Source organism: Anneissia japonica, unplaced genomic scaffold (genome assembly GCF_011630105.1).
Source record: "Anneissia japonica isolate Jap-2015-1 unplaced genomic scaffold, ASM1163010v1 scaffold287785_len535756_cov143, whole genome shotgun sequence".
NCBI classification, from domain to species: Eukaryota; Metazoa; Echinodermata; class Crinoidea; order Comatulida; family Comatulidae; genus Anneissia; species Anneissia japonica.
Window position 1 is genome coordinate 129373 of NW_022696924.1, and position 27402 is coordinate 156774.

At 33.5% G+C, this 27402-nt stretch overlaps 1 protein-coding gene across 12 annotated transcripts in view; it reads left to right on the top strand.

Moving 5' to 3' along the window:
- LOC117102173 (muscle M-line assembly protein unc-89-like) overlaps positions 1 to 27402 on the top strand; it is a 58688-nt gene that overhangs the window by 18427 nt on the left and 12859 nt on the right. For 7 of the 12 annotated variants that reach the window (XM_033242388.1, XM_033242383.1, XM_033242386.1 and 4 more), the window contains exons 4-18: positions 344 to 544; positions 1404 to 1712; positions 8845 to 8884; positions 10404 to 10513; positions 11986 to 12195; positions 15371 to 19291; positions 19838 to 19995; positions 20414 to 20548; positions 21802 to 21910; positions 22267 to 22373; positions 22586 to 22902; positions 23768 to 23938; positions 25728 to 25797; positions 26369 to 26458; positions 27105 to 27254. In XM_033242388.1, coding sequence (XP_033098279.1) covers positions 344 to 544; positions 1404 to 1712; positions 8845 to 8884; positions 10404 to 10513; positions 11986 to 12195; positions 15371 to 19291; positions 19838 to 19995; positions 20414 to 20548; positions 21802 to 21910; positions 22267 to 22373; positions 22586 to 22902; positions 23768 to 23938; positions 25728 to 25797; positions 26369 to 26458; positions 27105 to 27254 — 6098 coding nt within the window. The remainder of the gene's footprint in view (positions 1 to 343; positions 545 to 1403; positions 1713 to 8844; positions 8885 to 10403; positions 10514 to 11985; positions 12196 to 15370; positions 19292 to 19837; positions 19996 to 20413; positions 20549 to 21801; positions 21911 to 22266; positions 22374 to 22585; positions 22903 to 23767; positions 23939 to 25727; positions 25798 to 26368; positions 26459 to 27104; positions 27255 to 27402) is intronic. The other 5 variants (XM_033242384.1, XM_033242387.1, XM_033242379.1 and 2 more) reach the window with 5 other exon arrangements.

Sequence of the window (27402 nt, forward strand, 5' to 3'; positions counted from 1 at the left end):
TATATATATATATATATATATATATATAGGTCTAGCAGTAGTTGCTTTGTTGATTTTGAAATAGAAATGTCCTAGTAGTTCGATTGATTGGAAGTTGGATTTTAATAAGTAGGCCTATATAGAGTAGGCCTATACCATGTGTATCGAGCATGTGCATTTTGCACTATACAAGTTTAATATTATTATTATTATTATCATCATCGTTACCATTATTACTACTATTATTATTACTATTATTATTATTATTATTATTATTATTATTATTATTATTATTATTATTATTTCTGTTATATAGAACTCTAATAAATTTTGTATTATTTTATCAATGAATTTCTTACCTCAGGTTGTCCTAAACCGGAAGTTACGTGGTTTAACCATGGGATTATATTACGAGACTCTAAGAAACACAGAAGTTATGAAGGCATTGAAAATATGTTTGTACTCGAAGTTACAGACGTTGATCCATCGGATGCTGGGGAATACGTATGTACAGCATCTAATTCAGAAGGCCGGATTTACGCATCTGCCGAACTCTCTATCGAAGGTAATAACTAGGAAGGGCAGATGGATTTTTTTTATTGATTTTAAGAAGCATAGCCTATTTTGTATTTGACAGCACAATGGTTATTACGCTAGCATGTCTCGTGTGTCAAAGTAACTGATTAGAAGGTTGTCAATAGTTTTATGGAAAATGAATACAGCATTCATAAGCTACATTTTACACACAAGGACTAATTATATTTTATTATAATTTTCTTTTATATTGTATTAAATATTTTTTTAGATGATATGTTCCACAGATGAATTTTGTAAGAAAGTTGTTGTTTTTGGAACGAGTTTAAGATACAGATTTTTGAATCTGGGAGAGAAAATATCAGTGTATATTACACTTGCCTACTCATTCACTGACATGTTTTTTTTATAACCGCTGCGAGTACAATACATATAGCGCTTAACCATGGTAAAGAAGCGCTCAAACGAACGAATTTAACTCAACTCCCCAAAATGTCCCTCATCATCATGCTGTTGTCGGGGTAACCTCTTCTCTTTTCAAAGTTATGTATGTTCTGTGTTTAAAATGCACAGAATTGAGGGGTACAAAAATATAGGCTTTAAGAAAAATTGGTTGAAAAACCAGATGTAGGCCTAGAATGTCTTTGTATGAACCCCGTATGAAGTAAACCTCTTCAAATATTTGATTTGCTGCTAATTCTAAGTCTACTACACTTTTATCAAAATAGGTGTATTATTGAATCATAATGAATTACGAAATAAAATTTACTGCCTATACTTACCACACTCTCAATGTGGTTGAAGTAACTTATTAGGTAATGTTGTCTATTTCACGATAAATAGGTCTGCACCGGCATCAATATTATCATGTTTGTTTACTTTTCCCACAGAACTGACATTACCTATCGAACAGCAACAGGAGCCATATTTCATGAATCGATTAGAGGACCTCACCGCTTTTCCGGGCACAGATATTCAGTTTTGTTGCCAGGTTGGAGGAAACTCGGCTCCACAAATATTATGGTTTCATAATGGAATCGGACTTAAAAGGTGCGAGCGATTTTCCTTCAGTCGTTCGGATGATGGACGGTGCACGCTACGTATTACTAGTATCAAAGCCGATGATGAAGGGGAGGTAGCTTGTGTTGCTAGCAATGTACTCGGAAGAGCAACATGCTGTGCATACCTGAATGTTAAAGGTGAGGAGTTGGGTTTTTTCAAGGTACACATTTTATAGGCCTTATAATCATGGACACCACTGATAGACCTAAGAATAGGTCGAATTTTTATCGTTCTAAAATGTGTGTTTCAGAAAGATAAATATATAGGAAACGAATACCATGTAGAAAGACTTTATTTGAGAAATAACAAGCGAGTGTTTAAGCTACGTAGCTTAAAATCCACTATGTGTAAGTCCTCAAATTGTATGAAGAGACTAGTTACATTATATCCATAATTATGTCGCACGGGCCTCCGGTGGTCTAAACAGTATGACGTTCGCCGAGAGAGCAAGAGATTTCAGGTTTGATTCCCAATAGAGACATCTTTTTTTTCATACAATTTTGTTAATTCCAAATTAGATTTGATACTTTAATATAGAATGTAACATGAACAATTATGTAGACCAAGAAAATATAATACTTCCATTCCACCATCTTGATGATATTGAATTTCTCCAGACTGCCTACACTGGAAATCATATTGTTACGAAGCAAATGATAAATAATATAAACAAAGGCTTAAACTTCGATCCCCTAAGTTATAGTGATGATTATGATAACGAAAATACTAAAATTGATACGCAGCTTCCATACATACAAAGTAGTTTATCCGATAGAATGGATTCTCTCAACAAATGTAAATACTTTGACACAGATGACTTACATAATTATTTTAAAGACAGACAAAACAGACATTTCATTGATTCACTTCAATACAAGAGGCATAAGTAAACATTTGGACTTTAAGTCATTTAAAAAAAAACGCTTCTCAACTTAATAGATCATGAATTTACAATTATCGGGGTCACCGAAACATGGCTAAACCAAATGTTTCACTGTCCTAATCTTCCTGGTTATACTTTTTTCATGTAGATAGAAAAAAATAAAAGGGGAGGCGGAGTTGGTAGTTACATTTGTGAGTGGTATAATGTTATCGAACGAAAGGATATCAAACTAGACAACTGTGAATTAAACAGTGAATAACTTTTTATTAAAAATAATTAGTTACAATAAGAAAAATATTTAATTATTGGAATTGTATATAGACCACCTGACCTCTCTGTTGAATCTTTCCAATCCACTATGATAGAACTTCCTTTTATAGATAAATTCAGAAAATAATCAAGTTAAAACTTTTATCGAAAAATGATGGCAAATTTTCCCCCTTATATCCAAACCAACTCGGATAACGAATACATCAGCAACTCTTATTGACAACATTTTTACAAACTAAATCAATAGAGAGGTCACCACAGGTATCCTTATAGCAGATTTAACTGATCATTTACCTGTGTTTGACGTTGAAAAGTCTGTACCAAATACACAAACCTAACAAAGAAAATCTTATTACGTATAAATATATCGTTAATGATGAATCAATTCAAACAATTATTCATGATTTATATAAAATAGACTGGACAAATGTAACATAAAGACATAAATATTGCTTACGACATGTTCCAGGGTGTTATAAAACTGATCCATGATAAACACGTTCGAAAAAAAAAGCAAACAAAAAGATCTAACAAATTCAAGTAAATTTAAGCTAATATGCTAGTGTTTCTAGTATCTAGAACAACAATGGATGACAAACGGATTATTAAAATCTAGCAAAAAAAAAAAAAAACTTAAACTTTATAAAAAAATACTTAAAGTCGCAAAACTTTAAGGACAAAGAAAACCATGATAAATACCGTAACGTCTATAATAAATTATGTAAAAGGGCAAGAAGGGGCTTCTGTATATCCGGATTATAAAAAAAATGCCATGTGGACATGAAAAAAAAGTAAAACACAATAATCTCAATTATAAATCCAAATAAGACTAAACTAGAATTTCCCGATATCATTAAGCATAATAATGATACATTTACATATCTTACTATCATACCAGAACAATTCAATAATTACCGGTATTTCATAAATTTTGGAAAACAATTATGCAAAGATATAAAATCTAATGTCAATCCATTGTCATTAAAAAAAAAAAACAGGCAAGCTAACTCATTTTACATTAAACCCGTTACAATTAAAGAAATATCTGATATAATCAGTAATCTATACAACAATAAGAGTTCCAGATATGATATCACCAAAAATAATAAAAAGGATTTCAAATATTATTGTAAGCCCGCTAGTCCACATTATAAACTGTTCTTTTGAAACTGGCATTGTTCCTGATAAACTAAAAATGGCTAAGGTTATCCCCGTTTACAAAAAAAGGAAAACATGATGAAATTACTAATTATCGGCTGATATCTGTCTGTGTTACCTGTTTCATCTAAAATTTTCGAGAAGGAAATGCACGATAGACTTTATGACTACCTAACTAAATATAAAATATTATACCCCACCAATACGGATTCCGTGCAAAACACTCCAACTCGCATGCCATCATTGAACTCGTTAAATCTATCCTAACTTCTTTTGAATCAAATATATTTCTTGCCAGTGTTTTTGTGGACCTGTCAAAAGATTTTAATGTAATGAATCATGATATTTTGATACAAAAGATTCATAATTACGGTATAAGGGGCACATGCTTGAAATGGTTCATGAGTTACCTAGGCAGAAAACAATTTGTCAGCATAAATGATATAAAATCACGACTATCTGAAATTATATGTGGGGGTCCCCCAGGGGTCGATTTTAGGCCCTTTGCTATTTCTACTGTATGTAAACGATATATGCAATTTTAGCAATGTAGTTAAGATAATCTCTTACGCAGATGATACCAATGTTTACTTTGGACTTTCAAAATTTAATGAATGGTTTAAAGCAAATAAACTTTTCCTATATGTAAATAAAACAAACTTTGTTATTTTTCAACCACAGAACATTTTAAAGCAGGCACAAAATATCTCTATAGAAATTAATGGTACCAACCTAACCTAAAAAGAATGGATAGAGTCATATTCTAAGTATTGTTTTATAAACGAAAATTAAAGCTGGAAACCCCACATTCAATATTTGTGCAACAAAATAAAAAATAACGGCATTTTTATAAAGAAAAAACATATTTCCTGTACATACACTTATGAGCTTATATAACACCTTTATCTTGTCACACCTCCAATATGGAAACGTTATATTGGAAAATTACTACACAACACATAGTGAGAAGCTACATAAGTTACAATAATTAGCAGTTAGACTAGTAAAAAAAATTCACCCCGAAATACTAGATCACGTCCATTATTTAAACAATTTAATATGTTTAAAATTTTTGATATAAATAAGGTACAGGCAGTATGTTTATCTATATATCATCTCAGGCAATTACCCCCTCCCTTATACGAAATCCTTGATGGTAATACAAAAAGTGAACGTGCAGAAGCCCTAAGAAATTCCAAAAAAATGTATATACCCTTTTCAAGACTGACATCCAGTCACAGATCTATTTTTTATTCACGTACCAAATATCTGGAATGAGCTATATGATACCAAAGTCTTTTTAAAATAAATTCGGTAAAAAATAAATTAAAAGAGGTGATAATTAGTTAATTTTAGGGAAAACATTTCTCAAATTGCTTTATTTTGTTTTTAATTTATCTTTTTTAATATCTTTATATCTTGAGAGTCGTCCATGATTGCTGGAACCTTTCGGGGCAGTACACTGTCGGAGTGTCTTGGTGTCTGGTGGTGCACGATATTATTACTGTTGCGTGATGATCACTGGGGCACTTCCCCTTCCGGAAGGTGCTGGAGGTTGTGGGCGACCCCAAATTTAAAAATTTAAATTTTGCTGTTTGTTTGTTTGTTTGTTTAATTATTTCTCTGTGTTTCCATGTATTCTGTGTGTGTATGTTTTTGTATGTTTGGTATTCAAACTGACAAGCTTCCGATGCTTTTATGCCTATGTTAACAATTTGTAATATGTAATTTCTGAATAATATAGCGTAACGGTAATGACACTCAAATACGTAAGATGTTGACTTTAGAAACACTAAAATTTATTGGGCGAATTTTTATATTATATAGTTTGAGCAGCATAGGCAAACAAATGAAATACCAAGTTGGCGTATAACGAAACATCTTTATATCACGGATATTTCGGTCGCACCTGCGACCTTTCTCAACGCGTAGTGACGGTAGACACTGGCATCATGATATATAAACATAATAGAAACAATAGAAAGCGGTGATATAGTATACAATCTGTGAGCCTATACAATAACATATATATTAAGTTTCACGTATATTTCGGTTGTTCCTACAACCTTCTTCAGCGTGTAAGTGAAGACATAATCAAATAGCTTAGACAGATCATCTTGTCACATTAACATAATAATAAAGGGTGTATATCTAAAATAAAAAATAGTTTAGTGCCAATAGTTTGGCACTGTTGATGTCTATGAGAGTAAATAATGAAAATAGAGAGCTAAACATAGTGGCCCATACAAAATGAATGAAATACACAGAAAAAAATTGTATAGTTAGTCCAATCTCAGAACTATAAGTGATAAATAAAAAAATAATACAAAGTTACAAAATAGAGTGAAATAAGCAAAACTAGGTATCAAGTAGCCCAATCTTAGGATGTTAAATACAAGATAAATAATGTAATAATCTGGTGGTACAGTCTAGGGTCTAAACAGGATAAATAGATAACTGACAAAATAAATGACATATTCAATAATAATACAGTCCATATATATAAATATATATACAGTGGGCATATAAAGAGCACGTGTAAAAATAGGAGAAATGGAAAAGGCGAAATATTCGAGAAGTCCAATCATATGCATATGCATGATAAACATTTTTATCATGCATATAAATCATCAAAGTAAGGTAAATACAGTGTTAGAATAAAGGACATAATAATGCATGTGTAATAAAATGCCTCTGACTGGATTCGAACCTGCGACCTCTCGCTGTCAAGGCGAGCGTCATAACCATTAGATCACAGAGGCTTAATGGTTGAACAGATTCAAATACCGCCAGATACACTCCATTACACAATAGATACGGCTAGAAACAGATAATTGCATATAAATATAAATCAAGAAAGCCGTTAACAATGAGGTTGTGATTCCTATGTTGACTTTTACTGAATAAATAAATAAATGAATGAATGAATATCCTATAGATTCCCGTGGTTTAATCGCCTTATTTGTATAGGCCCTATATATTAAACCGTGCTAGATATAAAACTTCATAGGCATTACCGGTTAAAGAAAAAACGACAATCATGAACCAGACTAAGTATCGCATAGTAATATTATATTATGAACATAAACCTGGTTTTTATAACACATTTCGTTCATAAATTGCAATTAAAACGTATTAAAACTACCATTAAGGCAACAGGTTTAGTCTAATGACATAAATATTAAATTTGACATAACTACTTACTATTCAATTTCTAAAGACGACTGTGTGTGTTGAGCTAATAGATATAATAACATATTACAACAGAATATCGTTCCAGTACCCACTGCCATTGGCGTTAATCTGTGGGGGAAATGGGGGACACGTTCCCCAACTTTTCAAAGTAGCGGGACATCATATCAATTTCCCCCACCCCACTTTTCACCAATTTTCTATAGTTAAACCCCACTTGTCAAAGCGAGTGGAAAGAACAATAACAATTATCTTATTTGTTTTTCTTGTATCGAATACTTCACAAGCTAATTAGATAAAAGTAGATAATGAATCATTATTTTTATGAATGTTAGTTTGCACGAAATATGTAAGCGGGCAAGATTATGATTATCAGGATAAATTTCAGTGGCAGATTCAAGGGACCTACCCTCCCTAAGAAACAGAACATTATATTCAAATTTAAGTCTCTGAGAGCTCCATTTCCGGCCAACCAGAGGTGCCATAATCATTTCATTACCTCTCAGCCCCAACCATGGTGGGGCTAAGGTGACCTACACTCCATCTGTAAAAGTCACTCCCTGGTTCCGCCAATGTATTTTGAAAATGTAGTGCAGGGGTGGCGCCAGCGGGGGTGGGGCTGGAGAGCTGCCCCGGGAGAGCTGCCCCTCGCCACCCTCGTTGGGGAAAAAAACCACAATTCGTCAGGCAGGAAAAAAAATGTATGTATTTTCTACATATTAGTAGACCCTAAAATCGATTAAATACCGTAACCCTTTGAAACCCCAAAATTGTCAAAATTTTTGGGGGCTTCGAAACCTGGACCATTTTCGAAATCTTTTAAGCGACTCAACCACGCCCACTTTGCTCTCTTCGGGGAAATCTGACCCCTCGTCGGGTAGGGCCCCCGTCGGGGACGCCCCCACCCCACCGTCGGGGACCTCAGCCCCCAGCGTCGGGCAAATCCTGGTGCCTCTCCTGATGTAGTGTGGAAATAAATGTTAATTGCATTCCTTAAAATCAATTAGATCCAACTTGTAAAAGGCTATAGACGCCAGAGCTTCCTGGGCTTGCCCCCACCCTGGACCCCACTGGGGGCCCTAGGCGGCCCCTGGCACCCAGCCAAGGCTTGGGCCTACGGCCCAAGACTTCCTTATTTTGAAAGTGGTCCCCCCTCTCTTTCAACCACAGATCGACGTCGCTTACCCACTGCTACTATTTTGGGGATCGAATTCAATTTAGCCAGTATCTTGAATCTCAGTGGTCAAAAATGGTATGACACGAGGCTAATGTAGTAACTCTGGGGTCTTGAGTTAGAGTCCAAAAAAAAAAATTAACAAAACACTGAATTTAAGCGCATTTATTTGAAAGTTAACACTTTACCGGCATTTGGTGCTTAAAATCTAAAGACATTAAATGACAAACTCAATTATTAAATTTAATGTTTAAGCAGCTGTGTTTTCAAAATGATATCAGAGGCTGTAAAGATATGCCCTATCGATATAGGCCTATCATTAATAAAATATTTGAGGCTTTTTTAACACAGGATTAAAGGTCTATCATAAGTTAAATGTTTGAGGTATTTCCTAAAGTTTTTAATTTTAACATTATAATGCCTATTATATAATTAAACATAGGGCTATGTAAATATCAATATCATTTTATCACCACCGCTGCCACCATATTCATCATTATCTTCATCATCATCGTCATCAATGTCATCATTATTATTATTCTCGTCACTGTTATACGTTGTTTTGAAAATGTTTCCATTTGTTTTGTTCTAGAGTATAGCAAATTCACACATGAGGAACATACTGATGGAAAGTAAGTGAACGTCTATTTTACAAAATTTACCTTCAAAATGACAATTAATAATATAATTAACCGACTCGTATGTAAGCACCTTCCCACCCACCACCTCAAAAAAAAAAAAAAAAAAAAAAAAAACTTGCCCAAAAAAAAAAAAAAAAAATTAAAATTAAAATCGAAAAAGGTCCACAATGGTCGACAATATACTTAGATACAAGATGTGTTTATTTTCTTTAATAGACATTAATCTTAAATAGGTCCTATTGAAGTTTTAACCGTTTATGATCGTTATGCCGGTATTTGCGCATCAAAGCTATCATAGTACTGTAATGAAGAACCGAAGCTTCGACCCACCGGCTCTTTTCCACGACCCTTGATGGTCAATCTTTGCACACCCCCACCCCAATGGCAAGCTTGGATACGGCCCTGTTATAATAATACAAACATTTGTATTGTGCATTTTGCCAACGGCTATTTGGTTGTAGAGCGCACTATATTACAACACTCTCCATTGCATTTTGGTGAAAGTCTTTGGGCGTTTGATTTTTCCGAGGCTGAAGAGAAACAGGATTAAAATTATCATTTCTTCCAAGTGCTATGAGTCTTGAAGAGGATTGAATTGAAAATTGAATTGAAAGAAAAAGAACAACAAATATTCGAAAATTAACGGTGGAAAACAACCGAAAAGATAAAAAAAAAAGAAAAAAAAAAAAAAGGAAAAGTGCCACCTTTTTAACACCGTACGGAGGTTTCAATTGACAATGGTGGATTCAGAAATTCGAATGAAGGAAGCCCTTTGGGGGGGGGGTTACAGATGGATGGTTCAGACTACTACCTCAGCCTCAAACGTGGTGGGCAAGAAATTTAGTGTCTATGGCACCTCTAGATGGCCGGAAATGGCTATCTAACATTTAAATCTGCATGTAATTTTTTTACCACAACTTTTTCTATTTCCAAAAATGTATGGGGGTGGGATGGGGCGGGTTCCGTGTCGACTGAGTTCCCTGTTTCAACCCGCTTCCGGAATTCAATTGTATAATGTGATAATCAATATATCACTGTGAGCATTGAGGACAGTAAGACAATCATTATTAATTACTTTCATCAGAGGTATGCTAAGCTGGAGATACAACTACAATGTTGTGGGTTAGACAGACAATTATTTATATACAGTATAACAGCATTAGCTGGTCTACTTTACAAAAACAGGAGATGCAAATTTAATAACAAATATTGGCCTACTTCTGTTTACAGCTTAATGTCCGCCTTGTTTGTTGAGTGTAGGTGTGCACACTGTAGATTGCAGAATATACAAAATCACCACTTGACCCTTTTGATAGAGTTAGCCATTTTAGGTTGTTCTTATCTCAGTCAATTTATGATTATCTATCAACAATTGAGAACTTTGAAAAGACAACATCAATTTTTTTTTATAAATCGGCCTATGTCTACCACTATTTTTGGTTCTATAATAATCATTTTTAGATTTATCGTTAATTTTGCTTTTATAACAAATATTTGACTAATTTCACAGCAGCAATTCTGTTGAACAGAATGTTGAAAGTTTGCATCATACAACTCCATATGTTCCAAATATAGTTGCAATAGAAGGCACCAGTACGAAATTCAAATGCTCAGTAATTGGTAAATATTTTTTTATTTTAAAAACCGTTTATATTTATATATTTTTTCCTCTTTATTATGTATTTTGTAGCATGTGTGTTAGAGCATGTTGTTTATTCTTGGATGTATTTAATTATTGCTTCTAAACAAAAATCTTCATGTGATTTTGCACGATGTTAGTTTAGTATATGATGGTACTCCATACTAATTTTAACTGCTGTAATTGCATGCACTTAATAATTATTTGAAATACTAGGAAGAGTTTGCAACCTTATAAAAATGATAACGAATACGTCATCAACATTATTGTCATTTGTGCCTAAAACATTCTTGAAAATATATTATACGAGCTGAATATGATCATTTTTTCATTTAAAAGGCATTAATGGCCTACGTTGTGACAGATATGCTACTGTAGGAGATGAATTTACTAAACATTTGATGACGTAACCGTATTCGTTATCGTTTTGTAAGCTTGCGAAACCTCCCTACTTTCTATAGTCTTACATATGAATGCCTAGATCTCGGTTATTAATATCTTAATTTAAGTAGGGCCCAAGTTTAGTATTAGGGGCACCGCAACTACAACCTTAACATACTGTTGGTGCTGGTTCTAGCCGTTCCTCGTCCAGGGTTCGGTTGGTAGAACCAAGTCATCTCAGATAAGGACTTAAAATGGAGGTTCAGTGTACACATCTGGCCTGTGTGCATGTTAAAGAACCAATTGCATCTTTTGGAAGAGTAGGGGTTACCCCGATGCTATGGTTCATTTCAGCCCCTGTCGTTGTGGAATGACTGTCTCTTATACACATCTAGATGTGTATAAGAGACAGGTATAAAGTTGCGTATATGCTGTTTTCTTGTTAGTTTTTATACATTTTATTTGTACAGTCGCAAATTTGTAGCTCTTCTGCTCTCTTTATACTTTTTATATATCTTTTACATTTATTTGCAGCATTTAGTGTCATTCTTTATACTTTTTTTCATACCAAATCCAATAAAATAGAATTGAATTCCTTCGTGTTGAAGTGAATACCAACATTGACAATTAATGAATTGTAGTTAGAAAATCAATTCAAGTTCATACAACTTTCTGAAATAATTATAAGGGGCTACATTTGATTTTAATTTTTTGTTTTTTTACAAAATGATTTATGTTATAAGATTTGTCATATTTCAAAATGAAAGATGTTACTCATATACATTTCAAAATACAATTAATTATATATATTTTTATAAGCTGAATGTTGCAGTTCTTAGTTGTGATTAAACATTGATTGTCACACAAAAATTAGGTCAAACATCTAAGCCTACTTCATTTAGAGTTCCTGGATCTAGGCAAGTTGTTGTAAGATAGGACAGGCCCGTTTTCTCAGTTGTATTTTAGTAATTTTTAATTATGACGTAACAGGTTTACACTTGTTTTATATTCCACGTACATCTATTAAACTTAATATCTTTGCATGACATCTCTATCCTAATGTGCACCATAGGCAATCCAAAACCAAGTGTCACATGGCACAAAGATGGTCATGCCATTGACCAAACAATGCATGCAGCCTCGCACTACCACATATTAGAAGAGGGGTATACACATACATTGGAGATACCCAAAACACAAGACTCTGATGCTGGCCATTATTATTGTACTGTTAGCAACAAGACAGGTGCTGTAGTGTGCTCATGTTTTCTTTTAGTTAATGGTGTGTATACGATTTTACTTTTTCTTTTCTATTTCTTCTTATTAACATGTAGCATTGTTTATTTTCTATTTCATTAATAAGGTATTAAACATACTTTTTTTAAAATATTGAACTACATCAATGGTGCTAGCTGGTTGGAGTGAAAGGGTGGAACCCCCGTCGTGAAAGCTTGACAACCCTTGGGATTCAGGAAGGTGCGCAGTGAGTGCGTTCGCTCTCTAAATTTGTGTGTGCGCTGAACCGTGGAGATCTCTGTCCCCGATTCAATTCCCATCGCTGCCTCTCCTTGTGTTTCAGCTGGAGGGCGGAAATACAAGTTATAATAGCACATCGTCTTTCGGATGAGACGTTTAAGCCGTTGGTCCCGTGTGCATTTATGGCCTATGTGCACGTTAAAGAACGCAGTACACTCTTCAAAAAAGAGTAGGGGATTGTCTCTCGGTGTACTGCCCAATCACCACCAGAGGGACCCCACTGGAAATAAGTCTTCTTCTAGACTTTCGTGGGCTATCCTTGGTGTTCACACCGAATAAATCCAATCCAGTCATTATTAAATGATAATAAAGCCCCACAACTAATTATTCGCTCAATAATAGAGGAATTTGTTTAAAAACAATGGTAAATTAATCTCCTTAAAAGTCGTGGCAGACCAAGCTCTTGTAAAAATTGGTGTAGCCCATTTTGCTGTAATCAAGCTGATCAACCTGACCCGTGTAGTAGGCGACTGAAATAGCGGGGCCAGTGGCCGAATGGTAAGGTAGGGGTGCCGCTAAATGTACTGCTAACATCGGCGCTGGTTCCAGGTCTATTGTACACATGGCTTGTTTGCACTTTAAAGAAACCCATTGCATCATTGGAAAGAGTAGGTGTTACCCCACCCGAAGGCTATGGTTCATTTCAGCCCCTGTCGTTGTGGAATGATGTGAAAATGTAGCACCTCTTTACGCCGGTTATGTAAAGAGGTGAAAAATTCTGCACAATGACGCTGCGAGCTAGCCCTATGGGTTATTCTCCCCAGCCTTTACTTTTACAACTAATGCCCCCTTTTGCTGTCAAACAAGCTGTCCAATTTGTTTGCTTTATAATGTAAAATGTGAAAATCGTTCAAATAATCATCTAAAAGATTTCGAAACTCTCCCCGTCGGGATCATCCTAGCATGAACACTGGAATATTGAATTTAACAATTATGCACTTAATGTGATGTTAACTTGCTATGATTAGTTAATTAGGCCTAACAAATAAATAATATATAAATTTTAAATTTATATTATAGAACACTAAATATAAATAAAATGTATTTAAGTCTATTTGTTTCTTGCAACAAATAACGTATGTTTTGAAACAAACACACACACCCACCCACACAAAAATGTGAAGAAATGTAACCATAAAGATTTTCGTAGTCTAAGAAAGTGAAATGAATGTGAAATATCAAGAAATGAAAACAGCAGATGTTAAAACAGCCTCACAAGTTATACTACCATTTGTTTACCATTTGTAACTGATTGGATCGAACGTTTGTTTGTCTTGATTCTCATTAAATATGTAAAAAATAATGTCGGTTACTTTTATCATATAAATCAAAATTCATTTAGAACATGATCATAAAAACTGTTAGTTCTATAGTTTTACAATACGTGGAATAACTGAAGTAATATGTATAAACAAGAAATATTTCCTATAAAAAAAACGCCGCAACTTCTGTAACTTATTCCATTTGTGTATGCAGCTCCTTCCAAATTTATCCTATGTGTAAATTGTGTTATCGTAGGCCTATTTAAGTTAGCTGTTTCAATAAATAAATCTGAAACTTTCTTTTCCTATGTTGAGGATTGGCCTAATTTTTACTGCAATATGCATAATAATGTATATGATTTAAAGATTATTTTAAAAATAAAATTGATGTTAAAATAATAAAATGATTTAAACGGATATGGAATTATCAAAGGGTGGGTCATATAAGATTCTTCTTGCGGCTGGGCCCCACTTTGTCGGGTTGTAACCCCATATGGTAGATTAATTAAGCTGTCACCTAGACTCAAGACTCGACCAGGTTGATAACCTCCAGAGGCTTCATCATTAGCTATCAAATCGTCAATCCACTGCTGAAAAAATGTTTCAGGATATCCACGACAAATCAGTCTTTTTTTCTTGCTGTGTTGCACCATCTGTGCACTCTTCTCCAATAAATATCGATCTCATCTCTTAATATTTTACGTTGTTTTCCCTTGTTCGTTTTGCCATCCATGGGTCTGTTACTATTTGTATTTGTTTGTAGGCCTACTCTTGTTGACTACAAGTTCAACAACCAGAATGAAAACCACTGAGCCAAACCACATTTTTACCATTATTGTTATTAATATTATTAATAATAATATTAATTTTAATTTATTTTATTTATTTGTATTCACTCCCCTCCCCCACTATTGTATCCCCCCCCCCCCACTAGCTTGGCTAGGCCTTTCTACTACTGCCGCCAGTGTGTGGCTATTTTTTTTATGGGTCGATAAAACATGGGTACCGTACGATATCTCGATAATAGTTAGCCTAAACCTAACCCTCTTCAGCGTAAGGCACCGTATTTTTCGACATTAAATGTGGAACCCTGACTCTAATACTTGACTAGTAGTGGGCCCTAGGTTGTGTCGTCAGTTTCTGTGGTTATTTTTTATGGGATTGTCAATGCATATGTCTATATGTTGGTACGAAGATATAGAGCCTATAATATACTTTTTTTGCGATAATTTTATTACAATTCCTCCTGACGAACACTGATGAACTGGCTGTAAATATAGCCAAAATTAAGGCTTTCGACCCGCTCGAGTTCTCATTATTTTCCGTCCTCACCTTTGGTATGCTGTTTAAGATGATATGCAATAAAGATTACTTATTTGTATTATTTGACCCTGTTAATTAAGCAATTTGATGTTCATGTCAGCTTCAAAATTTCATAATAAATTATTTTCTTATATTATAATAATAATAATAATAATAATAATAATAATAATAATAATAATAATAATAATTTAAATATTTAATAAGAGCTCTTACACATATGGTCTCACAGCCCTATTTATTTCCACTGCTTTAAAGATTGCAGGTTTATATTATACTTATTGAATATTCATTTTTCAATATATTAATTTTTATTATCATTATTATTTTATTTTTCAGATCGTAAGGATAACAACTGTGTGGTAAGTTCTGTAATATCTCCAATGACAATTTCATCAAAAGTTACAACTGTTACTAGACCTATTGACGAAGCAGGAAAGAAAATGGTTGAGCCAAGAGTGACTATAAATAATGCGTATCAAAATATTAAAGGTAGTGACCAAGATTTAGTATCATCTGAAAAACAACAGAAAAGTATTTTGACATTGGAGTTGGAAAGAAATACCAAAATCGATGATTGCTGCACTGCAAATGAAGTTGAAATGATTAGTAACAATGGTGCAATATTAAAAGACCAGTCTCAAAATGAAGATGTCTGTCACGTCAAACTAAGTGATAGTGTGACACTTCAATGCATAACTCCAGGAATGAATATCAATATTGGTAGAAACATTAATCCGGATAAAACAAGCAACGATAATTGTACACAATATCGTGTTGATGATTCTTTCATTCAACCCTTTATGGGCGAGGTTAATTTTACACCAATCAACTTAGCGACACATTTGCAATCAGATTATGTATACCAAAGGTCCTATGACGGTGACAATAGCTGTGCTACAGATGACTCAACTGACAGTACGGATCAACTTCTTTATTCTTTACAGATGGCACAGAATTCTGTGGAAGTGGATTCAGATGACGATCTTTTACATGTTGTAGGTTATCAAAACTCAACAAGAAATCGGTTGTTTAATAATACATCGGACCCGGATTTGGATATGGAAAGAGCCATTAGACTGTCTGAAAAAGTTGATACTTGTATGGACATTGTCAACACTGTCCTAAACCTTGCGTCATTAGATAACGAGGGAGAGAAAGAGCTCAGAATGCGTTTGGAAGAGTTAAGATCAGGTCTCTCAAGTTCAGGATCCTCTACAACAGATGATCAGGAATCTTCTGTAAATAGTCTAACATCAAGATCAAATTGTAATACATCACTTTCCATAGACGAACACCTATTATCAGTTGATTCTAAAGACATTGAGCCGATAAATCCACAAGATGTATCTTTAGAATCTGAAATATCAGACATTGAAAGTCTTAATCGATCATCATCATGTCTAAACATGGAGTATGTTTCAAGTCCATTAAAAAATCAAAGAATGCAGGGTTACAAGCAAGATCCAAGTTTTCCTGAAATGGCTGCTCATCTGTTAAATATTCACAACCCATATGAAATGATCAGGAAGGTTGAAGCTGAAAACAAGGACACATCAATAGAAATGATGGCTGATGTTCTGTCAAGCCAAATTGTAATAGAAGGACTTTCTAATTATTCGAAATGTAAAAAAAATATTTCTAACATTCCTACCAAGAAAGCAATTGGATGCAAAGCTGGTACAACAAATATAAAAACAGCCAGCAATACAAATTATTTGAAAGCCATAGGGTCTTTTGCAGATAAAGTTGTAGCAGAAATTTTGATCGATGCGGCTCTTCGAATAAAAGATATAACACAATCCAGACACAGCTATCACACTAAAGAAAAAATGAAGGGTTTGAATCTTCCCTATGATCATGCGAATAATCTACCTCAACAACTTCTAAATGAATTAATCAAAGAAGCTTCTGAGAAGACGTCTCAGAAAAACAAGTTGGACCAGGAGATTTTCAATGATTTACTACATGAAATTATGCTTCAAGCAGTTGTTTCTGAAATTTTGAAGACCCGCACTCCAACATTAATACATTGGAACCAACAAATTTGTAAAGAAAACACTTTACAAAATAATGAGCATGAAGAAACTGGCAAAAACAATGATGCAATATTAAAAAAGTTAAATTCAGATTTTCAAATGCCTTTACATTTAGTAGATGTTTCAGCACCTATACCTACTTCCAGGCAATGTGATAGATATTCTATCTCAATTGAGAAAGGATCCGTTAGTGATTTACGAAAAAATGAAAAAGAAAAGGAAATATTATCTATAAATATTGAAAGTCTAGACAACCCTGAAAAAATGTCTACATGCATTACAGCACCTGAACCAAAACTTATGGTCCCAAACTTTACTCAAGGTTTGGAAATGGAAGAACCAATATCTGCTAATTTAAGAAAAGTTAAGGCTCGAAATATTCTCTCTGGTTTTCTTGGCAATGCAATGCTTCTTGAGCAACAAAAACTGAAACCAACAGTTAAACTTTCTAGAAGTCAGTCTGATCGAACGCAAAGACCAATATTACAATTACATGGTAACCTGAAAACCGAATTAAAAGAACCAAAGGGGCTACTGAAAAGAAGCTTTTCAGAAAGAAGGGGACAAGGTATAAAATTCCAACAAGAAAACGAAAAAGAGGTGAAAGCAAGTGAGAGTAAAACCACTTCTCCGGTAAAATCAGAACAAGTTATTCTGCCTCAAGAAAACAATGTAGGCAACTCAGAAACACTTAAAAGAAGTTCCGCGGCCCAAGAACTACCATTGGCTGTAACAATACAAGAACCAAATACGATGAAAACAGAAGATCAACAATTAAATTTGGTGTCTACTGAAGAACCCAAACACAATAATTTAGAAAGAAAAAAGAGCGAAGAATCTGATGATCAGAAGGTACCACAGAAAAGCTCAATTTCAAGGAGCATGTCTGCAAGAATCCCAGTCAGACGGAAGTCACATTCATTTATAAGAAAAGATCCACGCTATTTAAGTTGGCAGGCCAACAATTTACCATTTCAAAAAGAAGATACTAGTTCAAATCGATGTAGGTCAGTTCCGAATCGTACTCAAAGCTTGTTCTTGCCAAGAAGTCAATTTCAACAAGATCAGATTGTTAAAGAGAAAAATAATAAACAAAATGTGATCCACGAAATTGCTACTGAACAAACGAAAGATAAATATATTGAGGAATTTTGCATAACTAATGATGTATCAGTTTTATTTATGGAAGAGAACAAAGACAGAGACAATAAAAATATGAAAGAACTAACAATACACAACAAAGATATTATAAATGAACATGTAACAATACAAAATGGCCAAAAACATAATGATTATGTAAAAGACGACAAACGAGAAAAACCCGAGGTTTTGAAAGATGAATTTTCGGTAACAAAAAGGCCAATAAGGGCCAATAGATCTGACAGACCAATTTCTTCTCTTATAAATATGTTTGAGACAACAATAAAGTCCAGTCCTAGAAGTTCAAAGGTACAAGAATTTGGGTTGACATTCAAACTTGACGAGAAAGCCAAGAAGGCAAGATCGGTAAACAGAAGTCAGTCTATGCTGTGCAGAAAGAAAGAAAATATTGTTAATGTGAAAATGGATAACAGACTAAGCATGGACGGAAGTGTGCATCTAAGTCAATTGGACACATTAAATATCTGCAAAGATATTATTTACCAAGAATCAGTGGAGAAACCAGATAAGAAATTGGTAGTATACAATGAATTAGAACATAGTTCATCTGGTTTAACTGTACCACCAACAAAGTCTGTTAGTAATAATAATGAGTTAAATGTGGATAATGATGTTATACTAGCCACACCAGTACAACAAGATGATGACGATGTGTTTAGCTTGCCGGTAACTAATAATTCATCTTGTGAAGAAGAGCCTTTATATACTAAAAGTAGGAGTCTTTCATCTATTGAACTTCAACAACCTGAGTATAATTCAGAATCATCTGATTTCGAAGGGGCTCCAACATTCAGGCAAACTATTTCACCAGTTACAGTTAAGGATGGTGATCCTGCAAGATTAGATGTCGGTGTTATTGGCAATCCAGATCCAGATATCAAATGGTTTAAAGATGGTAAAGAGTTGACAGAGGATCAGCATTATCAATATGTACTTGATGAAAATGACGTCTGGTCATTGATATTAGCAGAAGCTACACCTTCTGATTCTGGGGAATACACGTGCCAAGCTCAGAACTGTCATGGATCTGTTTCCTGTACAGGTTACCTCAAAGTAGAAGGTTAGAAAATCTTAACCGTATTCGATATAGTCCCTATAAAACTGATAGGAAATTGAATTAAGCTACTCAGGCCTCTTCTTTCTTTGTAGATTATGCAAAAATATTTACCTACTGCCTTTTTAAAATATAATAAATAAAAGTCTTTTAAAATATTTGTTTAAAGAAAAAAAGAATGATTAAAAGTGGATGTTAATTTACATATTATAAATGTAATTGGCATGTAATGTAATAGGCTTAAACACCGTAAGTGATATAGGTATTCGGTTTGTGGTCTAATGTTTTTTAGTTTCATAGAGTACAAATTTATCATTATTATCATAATTATCATTGCTACTATAATTATTACAATCATAGTAATTTGTTATTATTATTATTATGGTAATAAATATAAAAATTATATATATAATTATACATATATTATATTTATAATTGATAATAAACAAAAATAATGACAATATCAATAATAAAGATAATAATAACAGCTATGGAAGTAATAATAGATATAGAACAGAAGATGATGACTATGATGATCACTAATTTTATCAGATGATGTGGCAAACATAACAGAGGCTGAGCTGTTATTAGAACTAAGAGAATCTTCTATAAGTAACAATCAAGATAATGAGACTGTTGCAAGACTTTTGAAGGAACACCAAGAAAACAAGACTAGGAATGGTTCAGTGTCGACATCAGGAGCTGAAGATGTAAGTATTGAATTGAATTGAATTGAATTTTGCTATTATTCACAATATATGTTTATGGCATTTTCAATTTTGTAGTTCCGCCATAAAACTGAAACCGACAGATTAAACATAGGCCTATACCTTCCCTGGCTGTATGAGCTAATAAATTCTTTAATTAAAAAAGAGATTTTCACTCAGACATTTTCTATGTTAAAAGTTGAGATTTGTTCTAAATTCAAACAACTTTTATTAGAGAAAATTATTTTTAGATGAACACAAAAATGTATGCCTATGTAATCATTTAAAATATAGGACAACATAATGAAATAATAATGATTTAAACATTACTTCAAGGCATTTCATAATTTTAAGTATAAAATGGTTACACATATTTAAAGCATGTCATCTAGTATTGAATAACACAAAAACTACTTTGTAGGAGATGTTTTGCCAATATACTGTTTTGGACAACTACCATAACGATAGGTTGAGCGTACAGCAGGGCGACAAGGTGGAGATATTGGAAACACAGTCAAACGAAATATGGCTCATTAAACATGTCGATTCATCCATGGTATGTAAGCAATACATATTTCATTGAAATATAGAAAGCACACTTTAATTTAGGTTTAAGTAAAAATAAAGTGCAACCTTAGAAAACATGGAAACCAGTCGTTTTGAAGAAGGAAGCAATTAAAAACCTTTATGTATGCTTAAGGTATTTAACATTTAACAGCGACAGTTCTAATCGATTATAACGTACAAAGAACAGTCATTTTAATCAATAAAGATGAGAAAAGCTTTTACAGGCAATTTTCATAGAAGTCAGTCCAATGTCTAAATCATTATCATTATCGTCATCATCACCATCTTCGCCGCCGACATCAGAAAATTATTAGCCGAAGCCCATGAAAGTCTGGGACTATTCGAGAACTAGCATTATTAGTGGTACGCATATATATATCTGTCTCTTATACACATCTAGATGTGTATAAGAGACAGGGAGAGAACTGAACGAGACTAGCGAACAATATATAGGCCTAGTATGTAGCTAGGTCAAAAAACAAAAAAAAATAAAATTTTAAACAAAAGTGACCAGTAGCCTTAGATCATGGCCAATTAAAAGTTAAAAGCACAAAAAAAGAATAACCTGACAATCAGAGAAAGGATGCAAGTGCTCCATACACATCACCCAAGAGGTGCCTAATAACACGTCGGTAATCAGTGGCAGATAGAGGAATTTGAAATAGTGGTGGCCGTGGAGGGAATTTCACATGAATATGTTGTAAAATAATAATGAGTAATTCTATATTCTATAATCCAAAATTGACAAATATTTAAAAATAATAGTACTAAAATTCATATACAATATAATAATACTGTATAATATTGTCATGGAATTTATTTAAATTCTGAATTATTAAAAATGCGTTTAGACCATGAGAGTTCCTAGATTATAAATCAGGTTTCTTCCAAATTTTTGCGACAACGTTTAACAACAGTACCAACAATATTATCTTTACTGTGGTTATTAAACGAAAATGAGTCTGAGAGTTTCTAAATGCTAATGCTATTAAAATTTACCTGTTTCTCCGACATATATTAAATTTTAGTTTTGGCATGCAATGGCTTATATGAAGTTAGTAGGAGTATGTGAGAACTTGTCCGAAATAATATAATATTGTCCAGTAAGTTCTGTGATTTTATCCGTAGATAATATGGTAGCATGTATTCACCTCGAGTCCACATCCATATGCATTTTTGTTTGAGCTGATAAAGCCCAAAGAAACGCATCAAGGCAATGAATATTCATGTTCTTTTTGTCAGATTGGCTATATTCCTGTCTCACTGCTAGAAAAACTTGACGAAGAAGACAGTGTGAAAGCTAAGAGGAACAGTGTTAAACTTGCCATTAAAGAACTCTTCCCTGATATAGGTAATTAATGTCTGATTCATAATACAATTAGAATTGTAACTGTATTTGGAAGGAAGTGAAAGAAACTGATAAATATATTATCATAATTATGCGTGGTGATGAATCATGGTGGTAAGCTTGTTTATTGATTGTCTATTGAGCGGATATTCTCTTATTTTTTAATCTACTGTACTATAAAACAAAAGTGTCATTTTTACAAAATTTCATTTAAACTCTCCTATTAAGTTTTTTGAGAAGGGTATTGTAAGCATTTAATGTAAATTATCATGAATTAAATGGCATTGTAAGAGCTTGTCTAAACATTAACTACAAGAAATACATTCTATAACAATACATTTTGTTTCGATTGTCCTCAGCTACCCCTACTGAAAATATGTATGAAAAAAAACTTAAAAGAAAAATGAGTGCAAAGGAAAGACTTCTGGCAATGAGACAAATATCTGACCAAGATGATTCAAGAGATGTAAGTATATGTTCTAATCTAAAACACATCTAGGTAAAAATGCTCAGAGATATGTGTTTTAATTGGGATATAACAATCACCGCTATGAATGGGTATTTTGTGCACAAATTATTTTATTAATGAGCATGATGACAATAAATTTATCTTGTTTATTGATTATAAAAAGTTAAATATATAAATATGTAGTTAAATACTTGAATTTCCATCTACAGACTTTTGACATGTGTGTGGCAATTGCATCATATACTCCTGATGAGGATGATAGTGATCACATTCCACTGGTTGAGGGCCAGTACGTGGAGATTTTGGATTCTGATAGTGCAATAGAATGGCTTGTGCAGACAAAACCGACCAAGTTCAATCATCCCAAGCGTGGGTGGGTCCCTGCTAGTCACCTAATGAAAGATGGTTCCAACATGGTACCTGGGCAAACAGAATCGTTGAATCGTATGATATCACGAGTAATCCTAGATGAAGGAGATGCAGATCTAGTTGGAAGTAAAAAGCAAGAAGCCCTCATCAAAAGAAGGTTAGTTTGAATGTATACTCAGTAATCTAGTAATAATTATTTTCTACTAATTTTCATACTTTCGTAAATTTGGATCGCTTAAGAGACGTCTTTATATTTTGAAAGTATTTTCAAACATAATACACAAATACACTTGTAAAATTCAGTATATAACTAAGTGATAAAGTCTTGTTATGTTATAGAGTAAGACATACCACTATTATACGATAGTCTGACTGCTTATTGTCTTGGGGTTTGTTTTTTTTTGTATATAAAGACAGTGTTTTAAACAAATATGAAGATAACCTTTACAAACAGAGGGAGAAAAGTTTTATCTCACAAAATAAGTTTAAAAATTGTTTTGGCTTCTTATGCCTTAAAGGTTATCAAATAGAGATATAGTGAGAAGATTTACTGTGGTATCGTAAAATTTCTAATAACCCACTCTAGAAATTAATCTATGATAATAACCCACTACTCTTATAATATCCCATGGGGTTATTATTAGAACCACCAAAACTATAAACAACTGACATTCAAATCAATATATGATTTTTGTCGCTTTAAAGATAAGAGATGCGGATTGGGGAAAGGTTAAAAATAGATGAGGGGCGGACGTGTGATCTGAGTTTTTAAATAAAATTAAATCAAGTTTTTTATTTGTAGGTTCTATGAATTGTTAACACGAAAAGCTGGGAGTACGTGGTTTAATATTTTGTGAATAAAAGTGGTGGTTTGCTACGAACGAGATAAAAAAAGTCTTGTTATGTTGCTTTGGGTCAATTAAATGTATTTTTAGCCAGTACCATGATTGGAAGATGATCATTACTACTTAGTCAAAAGTGTATAATACATAGAAATGATTAAACAATGAGACCACCCTCAGGTATGTTCTGGAAGAATTGTTACAAACTGAACGTACATTTGTGAAGAATATGCTGTTTTGTATTGAGAGCTACCTCCCACTGATGGATGAGCAGAATGCCCCACCTGCTGTCAAAGGCAAGAAGGATGTACTTTTTCTGAATTTTGAGAAAATTTGCGAATTCCATAAAAAGTAAGTTTCTTTTTTATACAATTTGACACGATTTCCTCATTTTATTGTAAATGCTTAAACTTTTAATATGTACTTGACTTTACTTTATGCAAGTAAAATAATATGTGTGTCTTAGGCCTTTATACTGCTAGTGAATCATGCCAACAAGGTCTGTATGCACCTTACATTATTACCCCATTCATCGGCTCAACACATAGGCCTACTATTGTAGAAATCAGTGCATGGAAGTTAAATCCTAGAGCTTCAATCACACCGCTGCTGTGCCCACTGTACCCACTATGTCACATACTATGTAGTAATAAAAAGTAGAGTAAAAATGACAACATATTTATTTTTTTCTAATTTAAACTGTCCTGTAACATAGAAAATTACATAAAATATGAATAAAACTATTATTACTCAATCAAAAACATTTCAAAATCGAATATTTTGCAGAACACAGCTGGCCATTTGGTTCTTCAAACTGCCAACATATCATCCCTTAACTAAAGCAACTTTAATGGTTTCCAGAATCATTTACAAGATATTTTTACGATTATTTTCAAGGCTCTAAATAACTCATCAGCTCATATAAGCCTATTGCTAAATCCTGAAGTCTTTTCTAGAACATTCAATCCAACCCTCAACAAGTGTAATAGCATTGAAACTATTTTTTTTTTTTTTTTTTTGCTCCGGTTGCCTTTTCGAATGCATTGCATTCTCTCATTATTTGAATATTATTAATATTATTATCACTTACAATGCGATTGTCACTGCTCTGCTGTGGCTATTACTATGACTATTACTGTCCAATTAAAGCCTGTGAGCTCTAACTGGCTAAAGGCAGGGCCCCCGAGGGATAATTGGACTTTTGGCTGGAACCACAGGCCCTCTTAAACCAAATCATTATTAGTATTAGTATTACTAATACTAATAGTATTATTATTAGAATTAATATAACTTTATTGCTGTTATGTTATCTGCATCATCATCAGTTGTTATTATCATCATCATCATCTTTCGGTTGCCTCCCTAAGGGTGTATGGAGCAACAAACAATGTCTATCTGCACCATAGTTAATACTTAATACCTATATTTATAGTATATTTCCTTTTCGTCAAGATCACAAGAGTCTTAAGTTTGACTTTGATTTCTGCTGGGCAATGTGACCTGTATGAATCCACAACACCCCCGTGTGGAGTAGGCGGTCAGTATTGGCAATAAATAGTGCAGCTAAAATCGACACATTCAATAATACAACAACCTACTAATACCCATTTATACTCCTGATGAGAGGCAAATGTAGAAGTTCTTTGTCCAAGCATGGAGATATAGCAAGATCCAAGGATTTCCGAAATTCACAGTGAGAGCTTGAACCCCTGACCTCAAGATTTAGAGCCCTTGTGCCAACCTCTCCCACTTTAAGATAATAAATTTAAATAAACCAGGAATAAATTATGTGTCAATTGGTGAACTTCCTGTCAATTCTTTGTTTAAGTAGGTCATTATTTCAATGGCTTGGACTTCTTCTACGATATATCCCGTAGGCCACGTTATCAGAGACAAAATTTCCTGTTTTTTTTATTTTGAAGGTAATATGATATCGATTCTGATCATTTTTCAAAGCAGATTCGCAAATTATGATATGTGTATTAGGTCTAGGAAAAACAGAGTATGTACGAATGAACCTCTAATTTACTTATGGTATTTAAACAAGCAAGAGCTATTGTTCCCTATGTGAGAGAAAAGAAACAAGATATGTTGAAAAATACCTTTAACTGGTTACATTCTTTGTTTTTTGGTCATTTAGCATCTTTGTGAAGGAGTTGGAAGAGTGTGGGAATGATGCATACAGCGTGGGAAGAGCCTTCATTAAATGGGTGAGAATTATGGTTGCAATATTTCTCTTTTTTCAATTGTATAAAGAAAGTTGCTTTCGGTAGGAATTAACGTGTGATCTTCACTGTCAAAGCAAGCGGCATACAGCAATACCAGGAAGCCTGTTGGTATGACCAATTCACAGTGCTATGCAGTATAACTTTGATAATATCATGTACTGTACTGGTACATATATTTCTACTGCATTCTTTGAGATTTCTTTCTAGGCTCAATTCCATTATGTGATGGTGTTGGCCTGTATCAGTTGTGTGAGACAAGAATGAATCTGAATCTGTTGTATACCAAAAGGCTTCCACAGCTCAGTAGTTTGAAGCTTGTGTTATTCACACATCTATTCCTTTCACATATAAAATATTGATAATTTTTTTTAACATACATCTAAAACAGACACTCATGGCATAGGTTACAAACTTTCACAATTATCCTAAAAACTAAATTATTGAATATAAATTCTACTTTAAATAATAATAATAATAATAATAATAATAATAATAATAATAATAATAATAATAATAATAATAATTTCTCCTCCTGATTTTGCTTTTTCTGTAGCAATGCAACTTTGAATATCATGTACAGTACTGCAAGAACAAGCCAAAGTCCGAAAGCTGCCTGACACCTGTAGTGAAAGCCTGCTTTGATGTAAGTAATTGAAAAATACATTGTAGTTTAATGTTACGCACCTGTTTTTCAAATTCCTCATAAAAATAAATAGCTAAATAGAACAGTGATTTCTTATAGTCACCACTAAGCTAACAAAAACTGTTGATGCATTAATTTCTTAAACACTGGTAAACAGATTCTTCTATACACTTCTTGGTAACGTAGTTAGGCAAATTAACATAATCTTCTATTTAATTTCTGTTACAATACAAACTTCATATTCTTTTTTAAAATCAACTATATGTGAATGGTACTGTATCTGCTGCTGTTGCTGATTTATCAGGGCATAAAAATGGCGCACATCTGCAAAAATTAAATTGACGTGTGTGGACAGAGAGCGGTTGGGCAAGAGGTATTGTTCCTGCTTCTTGTACTGATGACCCCGGTTCAAACCCAACAAGCGTTGGGTTTTAATTAGTCTGATTGCTTGGCTCCTCGAATAACCCTCATATTGAGAGTTAGGCGGGTTAGTGATAATGTCTGTGTCTGTATGTGTCTGTTATGTATTCTAGTTGGGTGCCGCTGCACTCGCCCTGCCATGGGTCCCCAGGGGCCCAGCCGAATTTCCAATTTAAATGAAGACCAATAAAGAATTATTATTATTATTATTTATCCCTCCTTACAGGACTACCTTCGCAGCAAGGGGATAATAGATAAGTTTAGCTTATCAGATTATCTAATTAAGCCAATTCAACGAATCACCAAATATCAACTTCTGTTGAAGGAAGTTGTGAAGTATACATCACGAGCAAAAGAGGATTGTATTGAATTAGAGGTACGTGTGTGTGTGTGTGTGTGTGTGTATATATGTGTATATATGTGTGTGTATATGTGTGTTTATATGTGATATATATATATATATATATATATATATATATATATTGTTACACCATGATGTATTCATAGCTTATCACTACCTAAGG